This window comes from Triturus cristatus, chromosome 7 (genome assembly GCF_964204655.1).
Source record: "Triturus cristatus chromosome 7, aTriCri1.1, whole genome shotgun sequence".
NCBI classification, from domain to species: Eukaryota; Metazoa; Chordata; class Amphibia; order Caudata; family Salamandridae; genus Triturus; species Triturus cristatus.
Window position 1 is genome coordinate 612662720 of NC_140590.1, and position 18706 is coordinate 612681425.

At 46.5% G+C, this 18706-nt stretch overlaps 1 protein-coding gene across 1 annotated transcript in view; it reads right to left on the minus strand.

Moving 5' to 3' along the window:
* The window catches only part of C7H17orf67 (chromosome 7 C17orf67 homolog), a 169264-nt gene extending 158287 nt beyond the window's left edge, over positions 1-10977 (minus strand). The window contains exons 1-2 of the mRNA XM_085614414.1: positions 10821-10977; positions 9921-10021 (exon numbers count right to left, since the gene is read on the minus strand). Of these exons, the coding sequence (XP_085470540.1) occupies positions 9921-10021; positions 10821-10875 (156 nt within the window). The 5' untranslated portion in view covers positions 10876-10977. The remainder of the gene's footprint in view (positions 1-9920; positions 10022-10820) is intronic.
* Positions 10978-18706: the final 7729 nt, after the last annotated feature.

The window sequence follows — 18706 nt, forward strand, 5'->3', positions numbered from 1 at the left end:
GTCTGCCTTCTCCACCCCAGATGGGCATTACCGCTTCCGCGTAATGCCCTTCGGAATGAAAAATGCCCCGGCCACCTTCCAGCGACTGGTGAATAGAGTCCTGGCCGGGCTAGAACAGTTCAGCGCGGCCTATCTGGACGACATCGCCGTTTTCAGTTCCGGATGGAGTGAGCACCTCCAGCACCTCCGGAGGGTGCTAACCGCCCTGCGCCAGGCAGGCCTGACAGTAAAAGCCAGCAAGTGCCAAATTGGGCAAGGATCAGTAGTCTACCTGGGGCACCAGGTCGGGAGTGGCCAGGTCGCCCCCCTACAACCAAAGATCGACGCCATCGTGGCCTGGGAACCCCCCACCACCCAAACGGAGGTCCGAGCCTTTCTGGGCCTCACTGGCTACTACCGCAGATTCATCAAGGGGTATGGCAGCCTTGTCGGCCCCCTCACAGAACTCACATCCAAAAAACAGCCAAAAAGGGTTCAGTGGACAACCGCCTGCCAGGAGGCGTTCGATGCCCTAAAGAAGGCCATGTGCACGGCCCCCGTCCTCCAGGCTCCCGACTACTCCAAGGAGTTTGTAGTCCAGACCGATGCCTCCGAGCATGGCATTGGGTCCGTCCTGTCCCAGATGAATGACCAAGGCCTGGACCAGCCCGTCGCCTTCCTCAGTCGGCGGCTGTTGCCCAGAGAACAGCGATGGAGTACCATTGAGCGCGAAGCCCTTGCCGTGGTCTGGGCACTCAAGAAACTACGCCCTTACCTGTTCGGCACACACTTCAAAGTCCAAACCGATCATCGGCCCTTGCAATGGCTCATGCAGATGCGGGGAGAAAACCCCAAGCTACTGCGGTGGTCAATCTCCCTTCAGGGGATGGATTTCACCGTGGAACACCGCCCTGGGACGGACCACGCCAACGCCGATGGCCTCTCCCGCTTCTTCCGCCTCAGCGAAGAGAACCCCCCAAGATGATGGGCAGTTATCTCCGGCTTTCAGCTGGGGGGGACGCGTGTTGGACCCGGCCTCATAACCTGGCTCTACTGGTCCCCACACCACCTAACCTGGTGCCGGCAGCCCCAATCCCCCGGCCTCACCAAGCCTTTCCACCCGAACACACGCACTCGACCCGGACATCCTCGACCATGGCCTCTCTCCTTTCGGCCACCCCGGGCCCGCGTGCCCACTTCATGCACCAAGATGGCCTCCCGGCCCCAGTGCGACCCGGGCCTAGAGGCGCCACTCCGGCTGGAGGACATCACGCTTCCAGGGGTTGAGAGAGGGAGGAGCAGTTTCTATCGCACCTCTGAACTCCCCTGGGACGATGGGTTTCGATCGGCCCTCCGGCCTCCCTGAAGGCTGGCTCCATGCCTGCTGGGTGTCTGGGACTCCTCCCGACCCGGCCCTGAAAGGATCAAAAGACAATGGCAGGAAAACCCGACAAGCGACCCCCAGGTGACAAGACCCCCGCCTGCACCGACTCCGGACATCAAAGAGGGGTCGACCTATAACAAGGGGTGCTCTGGGACTGTCCGGCAGATTCGACGCTGGAACAACGAGAGCCTGCTGACGCGGTCGCGGCTCCTGGAACGTAGAACCACCTGAGCCCTGCTGAGTGACTTGCGGCTCCCTGAAGATCGTAAGACCTCCGAACTGTACCTGAGCCCTGCTGAGTGACTCGCGGCTCCCTGAAGATCGTAAGACCTCCGAACTGTACCTGAGCCCTGCTGAGTGACTCGCGGCTCCCTGAAGATCGTAAGACCTCCGAACTTGTACCTGAGCCCTGCTGAGTGACTCGCGGCTCCCCGAAGATCGTAAGACCTCCGAACTTGTACTCGAGTCTGCTGAGTGACTCGCGGTTCCCCGAAGATCGTAAGACCTCCGAACTTGTACCTGAGCCCGCTGAGTGACTCGCGGCTTCCACGGACTCCACTGGTCCCGCCGGACCCCACGACAACCAGCCTACCCCCCAGCTCGAGGATTGTGAGCTGTGCGCCGGGTACATCCTTACCTTGAACCTTTGTGCCAAAGACTGTCCCGCTACCCCCTATCCCTTCCAAGACTCATTGAGCTCGCGCTCTCCTTGTACATATTTGCAGTGCTAACCTGTTTGATAAAGATTGGTTCCTGAGAACGCACGGTGTGGTGTTTCTGTGTCGTGTGGTTCCCGAAGTACGAGCCTCGATCCGAGACTTCTCCTCCTGAGGAGTCTCCCGCCAGTGCCCGGCTACGATACTTGAGGGTGGGTCTCAGGGTAGTCAGGACCCCCTTTCCGGGCTCCTCTGAGGTCGCCGTCCAACAGGAAGTAAACATAAAGGGATGGATGGAATACTTGAATTAATCTCAGCCACTGGTAATTACTCGGGCCGCCTCTCAGTCCATCGTTATTTTGCATACCATGCCACCTCAGTTTGGACCCTGCTATATGCAAATCAGTCATGACCCTGCTCCAATGGGAAAAGTCCAGCCCAAACAGCCAAAACAGGTATTCCCTGAACCAGAACACGAGCATCCCAGGACTTGTTTCTCCCTTGTTATGGGCTCACCACCTGGGTTTAGCTTGGTTCCAGTGACACTGCGTGCACTGGACTCATGTCTGGGTGTACCTAGCCCACTTTGGGCAACATACTAAAGTATAAAAAAAAGTGATGGATGGAATGATTGAATTAATCTCAGCCACTGCTAATTACTCGGGATGCATCCCAGTCCCCTCATTATTTTGTACACCATGCCACCTCAGTTTGGACCCAGCTATATGCAAATCAGTCATAACCCTGCTCCAATGGGAACAGTCCAGCCCAAACTGCCAAGGTGAGGTGGCATGGTGTACAAAATAACAATGGACTGGGATGCGGCCCGAGTAAATGCCACTGGCTGAGATTAATTCTAGCATTCCATCCATTGTATTTTGAATACTTTAGTATGTCGCCGTAGATAGGATGGGTATGTCCAGAAGTAGGTCCCGTGCACACTCTGTCACTGGAATCAAGCTATACCCAGGTGATGAGCCCATAACAAATGTGAAACCGGTCCTGGGTTGTTTGTGTTTCAGTTCGGGCAGGACCTGGCTTTGCAGTTCAGGCTTGACTGCTCCTGTAGGATCAGAGTCAAGATTGATTTGCATATGGCTGGGCACAAACCGAGGTGGAATGGTGTGTAAAATAATGAAGGACTGGGATGCGGGCTGAGTAGGTACCAGTGGCTGAGATTTATTCAAACAATCCATCCATCACTTTTGGTATAATTTATTATTCTGTGTAGTGTGGAGCACAAGTCGGTGAGTAAGAATTTTTCTAGAGCATGTGAATGCCAAGGAGTCTTAGCGCTAGCATGCTGAAACTGAGCTGGAAAGAAAGAGGCTTATCTAATGCAGGAGACAAAGAGCCATGTCTTCAAAGATTTCCACTACAGACGAAGGAGATGTGTGGAGGGGTGAGAAAGCTAAGTATCGTGTGATGATAAATGGGAATAAAATTGACGGTGATATCTTTACAAGTGAAGTGAGTCTATGCAGATGAGAGTGGCTCCCAAATGGATGATAGCAAAATTGTACAGCAATCTACAGCTGAGTAGAGCAGAGACAGAGGCCTTCTTCTACCTTTCCAATGTAAGGTCCTTAAAAGGGGAATGGACATGGATAGTCTTGCATCATATAAGTATTCCTTCTGCTGAGAACTGAAAGCACAGCCTGTAGATTGTACTTCTTGATGCGTGTTAGACATGGTATCTTTTGGTGTGGTTTCCCCTGACTTTTTGCTTTCTGACCTCCTGTTTTTGAGTTTGTTTTTCCTGGCATTAAGGACTCTGAGCACTTTCTCACTGCTGACCCATTGGTAAAATTGCATGTTCTCTTATCTAAAATGTGATGATATTTGGCCTATCTATGATTGGTATGGTTAGTTCACATATAAGCCCCTAGTATAGTGGTACATCATATACTGAGGGCCTGTAAACCAAATGCTACTAGTGTGCCTGCAGCACTGATTGTGCTACCCACTGAAGTCGCCTTTCAAACCTGACTCAGGCCTACCACTGCAGGGCTTGCAGGCGCAGTTTACTGCCACCTTGGCTTGGCATTTTAAACTACTTGCCAAGCCCCTATTATTACATACCTTCCACCTCTAAGGTAGGCCTTAGGTAGCACTAAGCGTTACAACAAACAAATGATGGACGGAATGCTGACAATGCAGACATTCTCCCCCAGTCAAGAGATCTGGGTTAAATCCATCGTTCTTTTGCCCACTACGCCACCCCAGTTCAGACATGGCCATATGCAAATCAGTCTTGACCCTGTGCCTCATGGGAACAGTCCAGCCCGAACTGCCAAGCCATGTCTTCCCTGGACCGGAATCAAGCATCCTAGGACCGGTTTCTGGCTATCAGCCGTCATCAGCCAGGATAGCTTGACTCCAGTGGCGCAGTGAGCACGGGACCCACGTCTGGGCATACCCATCCCACTTAGGGCGTAAAGCGTTACAACAAACAAATGATGGATGGAATGCTGACAATGCAGACATTCTCCCCCAGTCAAGAGATCTGGGTTAAATCCATCGTTCTTTTGCCCACTACGCCACCCCAGTTCAGACATGGCCATATGCAAATCAGTCTTGACCCTGTGCCTCATGGGAACAGTCCAGCCCGAACTGCCAAGGGCAGGGTGCTGTGCAAGTAAAAGGTAGGACATGTACCTTTTTGTTTTAAATGTTCTGGTAGTGACAACCACCAATTTTCGTTTTCACTATTGTGAGGCCTTCTCCTCACATAGGGTAACATTGGGAATTTCTTAAATACCCACTTTGAGTGTAATTACTGATTGCAGAGGAGTCACTGCTTTATTTTTTATATCATACCATTTACTGGTAAAGTTGGATTTGGTATTACTGATCTAGAAATGGCACTTTTAGAAAGTGTGAATTTCTCTGATGTTAGCTCTCTTGTGTGCCTTACAGCCTGTCTCCAATACCCATCTGGGTGAGGTGACAGCTAAACATTGTGCATTCCCTCTAAACAGCCACAAGTACACGACACTCACCTGCAACTGCATTCATCTGCATACTGATGGGTCTTCCTGGGCAAGAGAGAGGAGAGAAGCTGACACCTATACCTGAACAGGTAGTGGACTGGCCTAACACAAAATACTGACCCTCCCTACCCCCCACAGATAGGCTGGCAGACAGAGCTGGGCTCAAAGGAGACTTCTGCACCACAGAGGCTTAGCTTTTTAGTCACCTCCACTTTAAGGACTCATTTGGGTATAAGTATTGGACCTAAGACCCCCTCTCACTAGTTTATTTTGGGGTCCTAAGGGGACTCTGCTAAGAAGAGGAGCTGTGCTACAGGAGGGACTGCCACTTTGCTAACTGCTGTGCTGTGTTGGCCTGTTGCCTGCTAATTGCTGGGGTACAGAAGAGACTGTCACTTTGCTACCTGCTCTGCTGCGTTCTCTACAATCTTTTGCAACCTAAGAAACGCCAAGGGCTTGTTGGCTTGCCTCCTATTCAGGAAATCTTGGGGCCATCAAAGATTTCATTTGCACAAACAACCGCTGTTAGGCTCTCCTAATCCAGAGTCTGACTCTGCCTGACTTGCCCTCAATGAGTCCTAGGCCTTCGCAGAGTGCATTAGCCGCTTTTGGGCATCCACACACATCAGTGCGGTGCACCGATCATGAACTGCCGCCAGCTCAGACCATCATGTTTGTCGCCTTCGCTGAAGCTGCAGCGCCAGAAGGCAGTCCAGCATGACCCAGTGCACTCTGCATGCATCAAGGAATAACTTTGGAAGCCTTGCTTTTTTCTGACCCAGGGAGAAAGTCTGTTCCCGATCCACTGCGTGAACCGCTGTCATTTCCCCAGCGTAACCTTAACTACCTACTGAAAGCACAAGGGTTCTTTCAGCATTGTACATTTTTGAAGTATCTATAGCTTGAGTTGCTTTAATTGGATTCTTATTGTTTTTATCTTGTTTGGGAGAGTTAAAGAGACACTATTTTTATACCTCATTGTGGAGTCTTTTTGTGATGTTTTCCCTGTGTCACTGTATTCACAACTGCTTTACACATTTACTCTTATGTTAAGCCTGACTGCTCTGTGCCAAGCTACCAGAGGGTGAGCACAGGCTGATTGAAGTGTGTGACTGACTTACTCTGACTAGAATTGTGGTCGCTACTTGGACAGGGTGTGTACCTCTGCCAACTAGAGTCCAGATTTCTAACACTGCTGTTCCCAGTTCCCACATGAATTTGACTGGTGGCTCCCAGTTTACCAACTTTAACTTCTAGACAGTGTAGGTTCCCGGAACATACAGCCATCGATCTCTCAGTCAACACGTATAATTTGTGTTATTAATTTGATGCCTTAATGGTCATAATTTTTTATTTCTGTCTTTCCAGTGACCATCTCTAGGGTGATATGGAGCCCAATCCCCAGGAGCAGCCACTGACTGCCATTTCAGCTTCCTTGCAGCAAAGTCTGTTAGAGAGGCCTCCTGGCCAAAAGCTCTGTTTGAGCAGCATTTTGATACATGATAATTTTCAGTGTAGTGACAGGAAAGGCTATAAAATAATGTGCACAGAGCCAGACTTGTGTTCCCACATGAGGTTATGCACGAACTAAAACCGTTGAAGGAAGCATAGTTCTGCTGCACCAGGCCCCTTTTCAATCCAACTTGAATAGACGCAGCTTGCTCGAAAAAACATTTCCTATAGTGGAAAAACTTGACAATAAATATTCCGATACGTTTACAAAAACCTTCTCAGAGAGTATTTCCTAGTTCAATGTTGTTGATTTAAGACACATTTGTTAAGGGTATTTTGTCATAATTAGGTTTATTGGATTGTATAATGTTCACTGTTTGTTGCGGAGTTTTAAATATCCCTGTTTCCAACATAAATCTATCACAGGGACAAAACTGAAATTAAGATGGCAGTAGTGTGTTTTTAATCAGTTCATATATTTATATTCGGTCTAGTTCTTGGTCCCCAAGTTTCCACAGGGTTGATGTCTCAGCAGAGTTGGTTTGAGTTTTTTAATTCTCTTTTGAGCCCGCCAATCTGCCAGATGAGCAGAAGATGCGGCCTCCACTTTCCAGGCGGAGAAACACCGACTCTATACAGAGATGCCGGTCTAGTCTCCCTGGTGCGGATCTATAAAGCCTTCACTGCAACCCCTGGCATAAAAGTGCAGAAAAGGCTGAGATCTTTGCCGAGAGGGCACGTGTGTTATGCCAAACATGTTTTCTGTATGCACATGGGGCCCATTAAACCATTTCGCTGCTTAGAACTGTCATGTCAAGCATGGCAGTCCCAAGCAGGGAATTCTAGTGGCAGTCACCTGGCCTAAACACCGCCATGATGACCATGTGGCCCATTCATGGATGTGCTCCCAGGTCAAGTGTTTCTGCATGTAGCGCTGTTCTTAGATAAACCACATGCAGCAAAAGCCTCTGGTCAATCAATGCCTGTCGATTTCCAAAGTGGGAAGGACTCATATACATGGAGCTTGCCCCAGGCAAATCAGTGTTCTGTCCTTCCCCATGCCGGTGTTGTCTGCAATTAAGCCCCTCACTCTGAGGGTTATACGTATCCTGATCTGTGAGCAATCCGCCATTTGTGCCCAAATCATGATTATGAGTCTGATGTTAGTGACATACCCTGCAGGTATTCTCCCCATGAGATGTTGACCATGTTTTATTTTCCAGGCACACTGCTCAAATTTTGACCTTGTAATTGAGAAAAACATGCACAATTAACTCTTTATTCCAGATTCTAAGGATTGAAACTCAGGCTGATAACTAACTGAATACCTAGGAAATGCCTCACAGCAAGGTTTCGGTACTAACATACTTTCAGTGCCAACATGGAAAGGAAGGGTTTCTCCCAAAAACAGATCAGCGATTCATTGGCGGAAATCAGGGGCCACTGGTGGGTCTTGTCGAATCCCATGGGGATGTGCAGTGATTTCTAGCAGACCACACTCACCCCTTGAGGCCAAAATTACCTCTACTTTGAAGGCCGCCACACATATCCCTTCCAACCAGTGAAGATTATGCTTGGTGATCCAGGGGAGCACAGCACGGAAATGACACGCGTGACCTACGAATATGAGTTATGGGTCAATTCTGCACTCACTGGACAGAGATGGCTTGCTTTCGATCGTGCCACTGCTTAGGGGTTTTCCCTGGGTGAGAATAATTACTAAGGGGTCTTTGTTCTGGAATAAGGGTTATGATGTTTTCCATCTCTGCTCTACACTGAGCAGAGCTCCCAGTTTGAAGAAATGTTGCTAAATAAATGTACCAACTTGTCTAACAGTCGAGGACAACAAAACACAGTCTGAACATGCTACTAGGAATAAGTTGAACTGTTTCCGCGTCAGTTCTCTAGATAAATAAAAAATACTTCAGCTACTGGATCCAGAAGAAACCATTTCTAACTGGCCACCTAGAATTTCCAGCACAGTATTTTGAGAAATAGCTGCTATGGGAATCAAGTGCCTAAACCTCCACAGTAACCAGCAGCACCTGGACCCCCATGGTCGCTAGACCTGTGGGGGAACGTCAAAACTTGCCTTTTAAGTAACCTTTGCCTAAGTGACAGAGATCACACTACGCTGCTTTACTAAACTAAACGTGTTATCTATGGAATCCTGTATGAGAATGTGATGAGGTCACAGTTCACCCCGAGCCTTGTGGGTGAAAAAGCACTACAAACACACAACTAATACCCAGTTTGTGTTTCTGGTTGCTGTGAGTGGTGGGGTTTACTAATTTTGGGGGATCAGGGCTTGGTTCATTTTTTGACCCAAAGCACTACAGAAAGCCAGAAAAGGGAGAAAAAGGAGGAGGAGAAAAGTAAAATGTTGACAAAGAGAGAAATCTGTGTTGAGAAATACCTGTACGAGGTAGAGGAAGCAAGAATAGGGTGGTGAAAGAAAGAGGCATGAGGTGGAATGAAAACTAAGCAGGTTTGTATTCAATAGCATGGGCGTCTGAGCTTATATATTTTTTTACAAATTAGGCACAACCTTCAGTTTCAGAGGCACCAGAAACTGGCAGTGGGTCGTAAATAATTGCTGACCCCCAAAATAGTGATTTTGGGGACCAGCAATTGTTTTCCTTCATGAGACTTTGACCTAAAGCAAGAGAGAGAGAAAACACAAAAGGAGGAAAGAAGTAGAAAGAGAGAGGTGGAAAAACGTGACAAAGGGAGAAAGCAGGGACAAACAAGAACCTGCAAGTGTGCAAAAAAAGGAGCTGAGAGTGTCTGCTGATGAATTAAAGGGGCATGAGATGGAATCAGTACTACATAGCCCTGGTGTTTGGCACACCTTCATTCAATTGCAACAGCCACGGACTTCTGAACAAAACTTTGGCCCCAGAAATCATTGTTTTACAAACTGGCCACTGGCTACGCTGGTACTTTAGCTGGGGACTTTCAGAGGCTACCATCCACATGTCTGAGTGGTCCTGTCAAGGTTGGCATGAATGTTAGGTGCCTGGGGGCATTTTTTTCATTTGGGAGTGACGTGGTTTTACCTACTTAAAGGAATGTCATACCAGTCTCAAAATGCCTTTTTCCATAAGAAACGTTGCTGTAAACACGTTTCAGCATATAGATAATCAGGTGTATGTCTCATTAGGAGGACGTGCACATTGATTGACTGATGCAAACAGATTTACCTACTGCACACAAACGAGGAAAAAGTCTGTTTTCGCCTACCATTTGTAAATTGGGTCCCTTACCAGGTAAAATGTTTTAAAATACCAGTGCACTAAGTGCAGAATAGAACAAGGCATTTAGAAAGTCGTTTTTTGTTAAATTCTTCTCCAGGTAGATTAACAAAATAAGACTTTCTAAATGCCTGGTTCTATTCTGCGGCGAGAATGAACGCAGTAAGAGCGCCTCGGCTTCATATGGAACGTCAGCATTTACCCTCATTGGCTCGTCGGGGTGTCCAGCTTTCCTGGGCCTGTTGGAACGCTTGCTTCTCAGGACCTGCTTAGCTTGTTTTTCACTTAAAAGCGGCGTCGCATCTAGAAAGAGAAGAACACGGGTTAAGTCGGAGGGGAGCTGGGAGGGCCGAGTCTATCTGGCAAGCCTGTGATACCTTTCCTATCCCGTCTGTTTCCAGTCAATGCACAGAGTCCCCTTTCATTGCAGGCAATCCCCGGGGGAACCCACATTCCAAGGGCGCGAGAGGAATGCCCGCTCTCTGACAAACTACTTATGTGAGGCGGTAAAGCGCGCGCAGGCGATCCATCAACAGGGCCACATATGACCAATGCTCCCCTCCGCCGAAGAATGCCGTGTCTGTGCCCAGTGGTCGTCCCAGTTCGCACGAAACTATTTACAAGTGACTCTCCTAACATTGCACAACTTTACCATGCTGGTGCTACCAGTCTGAGCGATTATATGGGAAAACAATCAGCCAAGGACTGGTTTTCTTTACCTAGAATTCCAAGCGCCGTAACAACATGACAAGTGAGGCAAACAAACTGTCAGTTCTCTAAAGTTGAAGCATTGTACCGGAATGTGAGTTTAAAAAGAGAATGTGGACATTTTTGAGCGAACAGACCTGCTACAATCAGCTGCACAGGCATTTTATTAAATATTTGAATCGTGTTTGCATTATAGGCACACACGGTAACGAACATACACGTGAATAAACACATGGCGACATGTCCATTTATGCTCATACATACCCGTGTGCATCCATATCGCAACATTAAGGGGTGAGAAACGTATATCAAGCACGATTGTTCCATAATTAATAAAATAAATACTCGCTCTACAATTCATAACGTATGCATCTCTGATTTTGAAATGCCTTACCTGTGAATGCGGCCAGTAAGACCAAGAGCAGTAGAAATGCTGCAAACTTCTTCATTTTGCTTCTGCTGTCTGTCCTTCCTCCCTCCCTGTGTCTGTCTCTGTCTCTTGCCTGCTGCTAAGTGAACCGCCGTGGCTGCCGCGGAAGCTTCCAGGGGCGCGCGCGTCAGTCACATATGTTTGTTCTTGCTTTGAGGAATCTCACTGAGTGGACGTTTTTTGCCCATCACAGTGGCCCTCTGTCAGGAACTCTGGGGATCGTCAGATGGACTGGCTCCAGTAAAAGATTCCGCCGAAGGCTAGCTGCACATCTGCGTTTTTGGAGTACAAGGGGCCTTAAAATTGCAGTGGTAATCAAATGCCAAAGTAATTGTTACGTTTTTGCAGTCAACAACAGTGCCATCTAAATAATTTTTGGGGGCTGATGCAAGAAATATTTTGGGGTCCTGATAGGAATAATTTTGAATTGTATTACTCATTTTCTAACAATTAAAGACCGGTGATGGCAGACAATATTGGCTTAATCATTCATGATTATGATACAGGAATAGACAGAAGAGAGAAAAAGTTCATTTTCACAGGGGCTCCTTGGAAGGTGGGGGCCCCGGGTTAGTGTCCACTTCACCTATGCCTTAAATCGTCTCTGGTCAACTATTTTTCAACATTGCACACACAGCACACCCCAGCCTGTGAATTTTGTAGTCTGTCGTTTTCTAAAATCGAGTGTCTCAATTCTTTACAGAATTTATGTTGATTACTTTTTTTTAAATCTTTGCATATTCTTGGTTAAATGTCAACTTAAAAAAACGTTAAAAAAACACCCACAGCTTACAAATCTGAAAAAACAGCAATCTAATGATTTCCAATATTCTTCTCTAGTACCACAATTCATTATTTATGTAGACAACCAGATGTATATGCACAGCGCGCAGCTTTCAGTCTTTTCCATCAGCCATATATATGTGTGTACGGTTTGCAAACACAGAAAGCATGCATCAACCTATCAGTTGCAGAACTGCAGAGACAAAAAGTAGACAATCACAGTGCACCTGTGTCCACGCCCCTGTGAAAGTGTGCAAAGACAAACAGTCAAACTGGATTCTCATAAATCTGCATCTTACTAGTGGGCATCGCAGTAGATCATAAATGGAGGTGTTCACCCTACCGTGTTGATTTCTCAGTATATGGGGTATGAAAGTGTATTATTTATCGATATAAGATCCGACTCATAACACTTTATAATAAATTCTCTTTTTAGTCCACGAGACACATCCAAGTTATGCACGAACCCTCAAATTGTAAATAAGACTCCCAAATTAATACAGAACCATATGTATTTATTGTGCCTGTCTGCAATAGTATTGTGTAAGCTTATATAGATGTGAGGCAACCATAAATGAAATAGAGGGCACTATTTAATCTACTACACACATTGGCGATAGTGAACAATTTGCTGTGAAGGCCACACCTTCCCACAAGCTTTCTAGAGGATAAGTAGATACAAATCTGGCTGATTCCTCTATGAAACTAGGAGCCCTTGTGGAGGTCTCATTAGCCCCAATGTCCTCACATTACAATCTGCTCAAGATGCCCTAGCTATAGATGCTTCCTTCCTCTTCAAAATCAGCCTCAATCTACTCCCCCTTCTGACACAGTGTCACACATTATGGATGAGATTTTCATCAGAGCGCCACACCCTGGTCATTCTAGCAGTGGCGTCAGGAAAGCTCCAATGAAGTGAAAACACATCCTAACAAAAGGCAAGCACTCCATAGTACGTTTTCCTGAGAGACCTAAGGGTTTATTTCTTAATCACTCTCTTCCGATCCTAACGGTCCTGTTAGGGAGATCTCATGTGATGATGGGGATGTCATTTCCTCTCCTCTGGTGACACGTGAGGAGGTGGAGATTTGCATGAATCTAGATTCTGAGTACAAATATGCCCGTCATTTATTACTGCCAATCTGCACGCTGGGCACCAATTCCCCTCTAAGTTAGCTCACTCTAAAACTTTCTTCCTTCCTTGTCCTTGAAGGAGAGTTTATTTTTCACCCTTGGAAACTTGTCACCTGGAATCCTATGAATAGCTTCCCTTAGATCATTGTCGCAGGTTTCCAGACTTTAGCTTGATAGACCCCTGGGCAAACCAGACAAATATACACTGAGAACGAATGCCCTACACCCAGCATCAAGGAAAAATCCTGTGTCACTCCAGAGGTAGACCCCAACAAATTCTTCTTTCTTTATTCCTCTGAATGTGATCCTAGGAAGGGCCTCAACCGTGACCTCAAACATTGTCAGGATCATGTTCTCAATATAGACGCCCCCTGATCAGGATGCTGCACATGTTGCAATGGGGTGTTTCTTCTACCAAGACAATTCACCTCACCAGCCTCAAAGAATGGGAGCAAAGAGCAGTGTGCCTGATAGGGTGCACCAACACTACACTCTGCTGAATAAAGAAAGTGCATCCTTATGTGTTTGGACCCCAAGATCGAAGACATGGCACATCAACTCTCGCTACAATCCTCTTGGAGCTTATCTGGTGCCAGCTTTGAAGCAGGAGAAACTGTTAGACTTCCCCCACATCTGGGTCTGTAAATTCCTTTCATACCCTACCCTGGCTTCGAGGGGCCTGGGGTGACAATCGATTACTGCACAGTCCTTAGTAAGTGTGCTGAAGCAGCCCCTTCAAAGTACGTGTGTGGGAGGTGATAACTCTGCCCCTCACATCCTGACAAGATGGCTAATCCTCAAAGCACCTCATCCCCCTTTGTATCACTGTCTGGGAGGAATACATAAATGACAGCTGCCAACTACACCAAGCCATGTGACCCAGGACACAGGCTGATGGCACCAAATGGTTAGGACACAAAAATGGCAAGTTTCTAAAAGTAATTAGCAACTGACGGGAAGAACCCTTTAATCCTAAGAACCAGGGCAATTATATATTATTAAAACAATATGGTTCACTTGGGATAACCTCAGCCAGCTAGGAATGATGCTTTAAGCATTAATGAAAACACAAGATAGTTAAATATTTATATTAAGAAGCCTAACACAGGGGTAACTCCTTAAATGCATACTAAATATAAAAGATAAAACAAAAGACAAGCCCAATTTCTCCCTAAGACAATACCAATAACCATAAAAGGTGCAAATAATGCCATAGAAGATTTTCTTGGTCACAAAACTTTTTTTTTAATCAAAAGACGCTTTTTTAGTTTTAGAGCAACTGACATAAACTATACAGAGTAATCTGCCGCTAATGATTCATCAAAGGAAAAATCATTCATTGAACCTAGCGAAATGCAGATAATTTGATATACAGAAAGTCATATAAATCATTCAGCAGTCTATATTAAAGACTCCTGGCATAACCACCGGAATACCCATCTTACAGGTTGTCTGATAAAGTGACAGCCAGCATCAAGAGGGAAATCTTTAAAATGCTGGAGTTGGGGGTATAACGAAAGGGGTGAGAGACACAACCCTCCAGTAGCCCCTGGTTCCAAAAGCTACCCCAGCAGGCACAATACCTGAACTGAGGTTCTGTGTGCATTATCGAGGGCTCAATACTGTGACAAAGTCTGATATCCCTTCCCTAGGGCGGATGAGCTGATTGACAGGTTAGGTGCTGTCAGTACTTAAGTACTTTTGATCTTCCCTCAGGGTACAGGCAAATCACCCCTACAGAAGGTGCCAAGGAGTGGTTAGCCTTCTCCACTGCAGAGTGCAACTATCAGTTCAGAGTGATGCTCATTGGACTCAAGAATGTCCCTGACACCTACCAGAGGTTGGTAAACCAGGTGCTCACTAGTATGGAGGCCTCCTCAGCTGCCTATCTGGATGGCATAGCTGTTGTCAGTAGCAGTTGGAAGGACCACCTTTTTCACCTCCAGGAAGTGTTTCTGGCTCTGCAATACAGTCCTGACTATCAAGGCCAGTAAATGCCAGATAGGGTAGGGGTATGTGGTGTAATTGGGACACCTGGTAGTGAGGGGGAAGGTGAAGCCTCTCCAGGCCAAGATAGAGACTACCTTGGCTTGGGAGTCCCCCAAAACACAGACTGAGGTCAGAGCATTCTTGGGCATCACTGGGTACTACAGGAGGTTTGTCAAGGGATATGGCACCATTGTTGCCCTCTTGACAGATCTGATGTCTAAGAAGCATCCCAGAAATGTGATTTGGACAGAGATATACCATATTGCATTTGACTCTCTGAAGCATGCCATGTGCACTTCCCCTGGGCTCAAGGAACCTGAGTTGTCCAAGGAGTTTATCGCTCAAACATGTCCTATAATTCACATGCTAGTATGGGTACACACAATTTGGGAGATGTGCAAATAGCTACTTTTTCTTTCTAAACTCTATATTTTGTTCCCATTTTGGAAATACATAGGTGTCTTTGATATCTATTTTTCACTCTTTATATTTCACCAAATGAATTGCTCCATACCCAATACACAATGAAAAGCCATTGAAAGATGCTGCTCAGTTATTGGCTCTGGGTTCCTCGGGTTCTTGGTAAACCTACAGATCCTATATATCCCCACACCCAGAAGGGTCCACCAGTTGTAACGGTATAATATTTTCAAAAGTCTGTCATACTTAGAAGAAGTTACAGGTGAAAACGTTGGCAGAAATGGTTGTTTTTTTTTCAACTCATTTTTTAGTTTCTTATATTCAACTGTTAATTTCTATTAAAAAAGCTTGAAGGATCTACACAAATGACCCCTTGCTGAATTTAGAATGTTGTCTACTTTTCTGAAATGTTTAGTATTCCAGGATCAATGATTGCTTTCACACCCATTTCTACCACTAACTGGAAGGAGGTTGAAAGCACAAACAATAGCAAAAAAAGGCTATGTCCCAGTAAAATCCCAAAACTGTGTAAAAAATGTAGTTTTCTGACAAAAGTCTGTCAGTCCCTGAAAGCTGAGAAGATGGTGATTTCAGCACCACAAATCCTTTGTTGATACCATTTGCAGGGAAAAAAACAAATGTTTTCATCTGCAGCACCTTTTTGTCCATTTTTCCTCACAAAATACAATTTAGCTGTATTTTAGCTAATTTCTGGGTCCTCTTCAGGGGAATCCACAAACCTTGGGCACCTTTAAAAGTCCCATGATGTTGGAAGAAAAGGACGCAAATTTGGCATGGATACCTTATGTGGACAAAAAGTTACAGGGGCCTAAGCACACATTGCCTCAAAGAGCTAAAAAAAAAAAGGCTTAGTACGGGGGAAAGGCCTAGCAGCAAAGGGGTTAAAAATACTTGCCAAGCCTTAAACTTCCCTTTTATTACAAATAGGTTACCCCTAAGGTAGGCCCTAGGTAGCCCTATGGGCAGGGTGCTGTGTAAGTAAAAGGTAGGACATGTACCTTTATGTTTTGCATGTCCTAGTAGTGACAAACAGCCTATTTTATTTTTCACTAGTGAGGCCCACTCCTCTCATAGGCTAGCATTGGCAATTCCCTTATATTGGATAGGATAGTACTTATAGAGCTCACTAAACCAAAAAGGTGTCAAGACGCTAGATGAGCAGAAGAAAGACTAGCATCAGTTAGCTAAGAGGCAAAGAGCCAGGTCTTCAGAAGTTTCCTGAAGACCGGAAGTGAGTCAGCCGTAGAAGGGGGCAGAGAGTTCCAAAGTTTAGCGGCCGCCACAGAAAAATGAGCAGCCACCCCATTTGGACCTATGAAATCTGGGAGAACAAGTTTCTTTTGAGTGGCGGATCTCAAGGTTCTCTCTGGAGTGTACCACTGAAACATGGTCTTAAGGTGTGGTGAGCCTTTGCAATGCATAGCTTTGTACACCAAGTTAAGAGCCTTGAAAGAAATGCGCTTCTTGATAGAAATCCAGTACAAGGCATGGATTCCTTCCCTGGTAGACTGGTGTTTTGGGATATTAAGAACCAGCCTTGCCACCGCGTTTTGCACCACCTGAAGCTTATTCAGGGAGCCTTTGCTGATATTAAGATACAGAGCATTGCAGTAGTCTAAATGGGAGGTGACCAGAGCAATGATGATGGGCCGATGTAGCTCCGAGGGGATGTACGGCAAGACTTTCTTCAAAATTTGAAGGATGTATAAACAGGTACTGACTGTGCGGTTCCTTTGGTATCGCTTGGTTCACCTGGGCATCAAAAGACAGGCCCTCGTCAAAGAGGACCCCCAGATTTCTAGCCATTTTGACAGGAACAAGAAGGGGACCGCAATCTGCGGGCCACCAGGCTGTAGACCAAATGGAGGTCTGAGGGGCAAAGACCAGGACATCGATTTTGTCCGTATTGATTTTAAGTGAGTTGTCCTTCATCCAGCATATAATGCTGGACATACATTGATTGAACTTTTGGGCGACCAGTTGCAAACTATTAATAATAATAATAAAGAAGTTTATATAGCGCTCGGTTATACTAACTAGTATGTCCCCGCGCTGCAGTGCAAATGGATAGATCGTAAAGGGCAGTTAGTCATTCTAAACAGGAGAGAGAGAGAGAGATCATCTACTCTATCCTGAACAGCCAGATCTTCAAGTTCTTCCGAAATATGCTTTCGGACTGCTCCAGACGCAGTTCCACAGGGAGTTCGTTCCACTGTTTGGCCGCTAGGTAACGGAAGGAGCGACCCCCCATTCTTGCTTTATTTATGACAGGAATGAGAACGCGTCCTGTACCCGAGGACCGCAGGGTCCTAGAGGGAAAATAGGGAGACAACAAGTCCCTGAGATAGGACGGAGCTCTACCCTGGAGAATTCGATGGCATATGCAAAGGGCCTTAAAGGAGACTCGTTCCTTTACTGGCAACCAGTTTAAAGTGGACAGGGCATATTTTGTTGAAGCCCTCCTAGGCAGCATTAGGACCAATCGAGCCGCAGCGTTCTGGATATATTGCAGCCTTTGCGTGCTCTTTTTGTTGGCGCCCAAGTAGAGGACATTCCCATAGTCCAGGCGTGAGGTGACAAGTGCGTGGACTAAGGTTTTCCTGGCCGCTACAGGGAGCACATCCAGGACTTTCCGGAGGCTCTTCATAATGCCGTAGCACCTACCAGCCACTGTCCTGGATTGATGGTCAAATGACAGTTTAGGGTCCAACCAGATAATCGAAATTATGATTTGCGTATCATCTGAATAAGAGAACACCTGAAAACCGAATGATCTTACCAGGGTAGCCAGGGGAGTTACATAAAGATTGAAAAGAGTGGGCTGAGCGAAGAGCTCTGGGAAACCCCACACGGAAGGCCGAAACCTTTGGCTTTAAAACCACCACAACTGATGACATTCGTTCTGCCATTCATAAATGAATGAAGAAGCTGCAGGGCCCTCCCTGTGACTCCTGCTTCCCACAATCACTGAAGCATGCGAACTGGGGAGATGGTATCAAACGCCGCCGAAAGGTCGAGCAGAATCAGTTCCGCAGATCCGCCTTGGTCAACCTGCATGCGGATGAAGTCAGAGGCTGCTACCAAGGCGGACTCTGTACTATGACCTGCCCAAAAGCCGTTCTGGGAGCTGTGTAGGACATCTTGAGATTCAATGTGTTTCATAAGCTCCACATTAATAAATTTTTCCAGAATCTTGGCAGGGGTAGGAAGAAGAGAGATAGGCCGAAAGTTCTTCAGTTCTAAGGGATCAGCGTTGGGCTTCTTAGGAGCGGTGAAACAATGGCTTCTTTCCAAATGATAGGATATTGCCGGGACACAATTATTTTATCAAAGACCTTGCACAGGAATTTAGCAATAGGGTCGGGAGCCAATCTAAGCATGGACAGCATGCAGGGATCGGTGGGAGCTCCGGACTTAAGGCTAAGTAAAAGTGCCATACAGCGAGGAACTGTGATAGAAGGAAAGGATGACAAAGTATGCATCCCAGATGTCGGGCTGGGCTT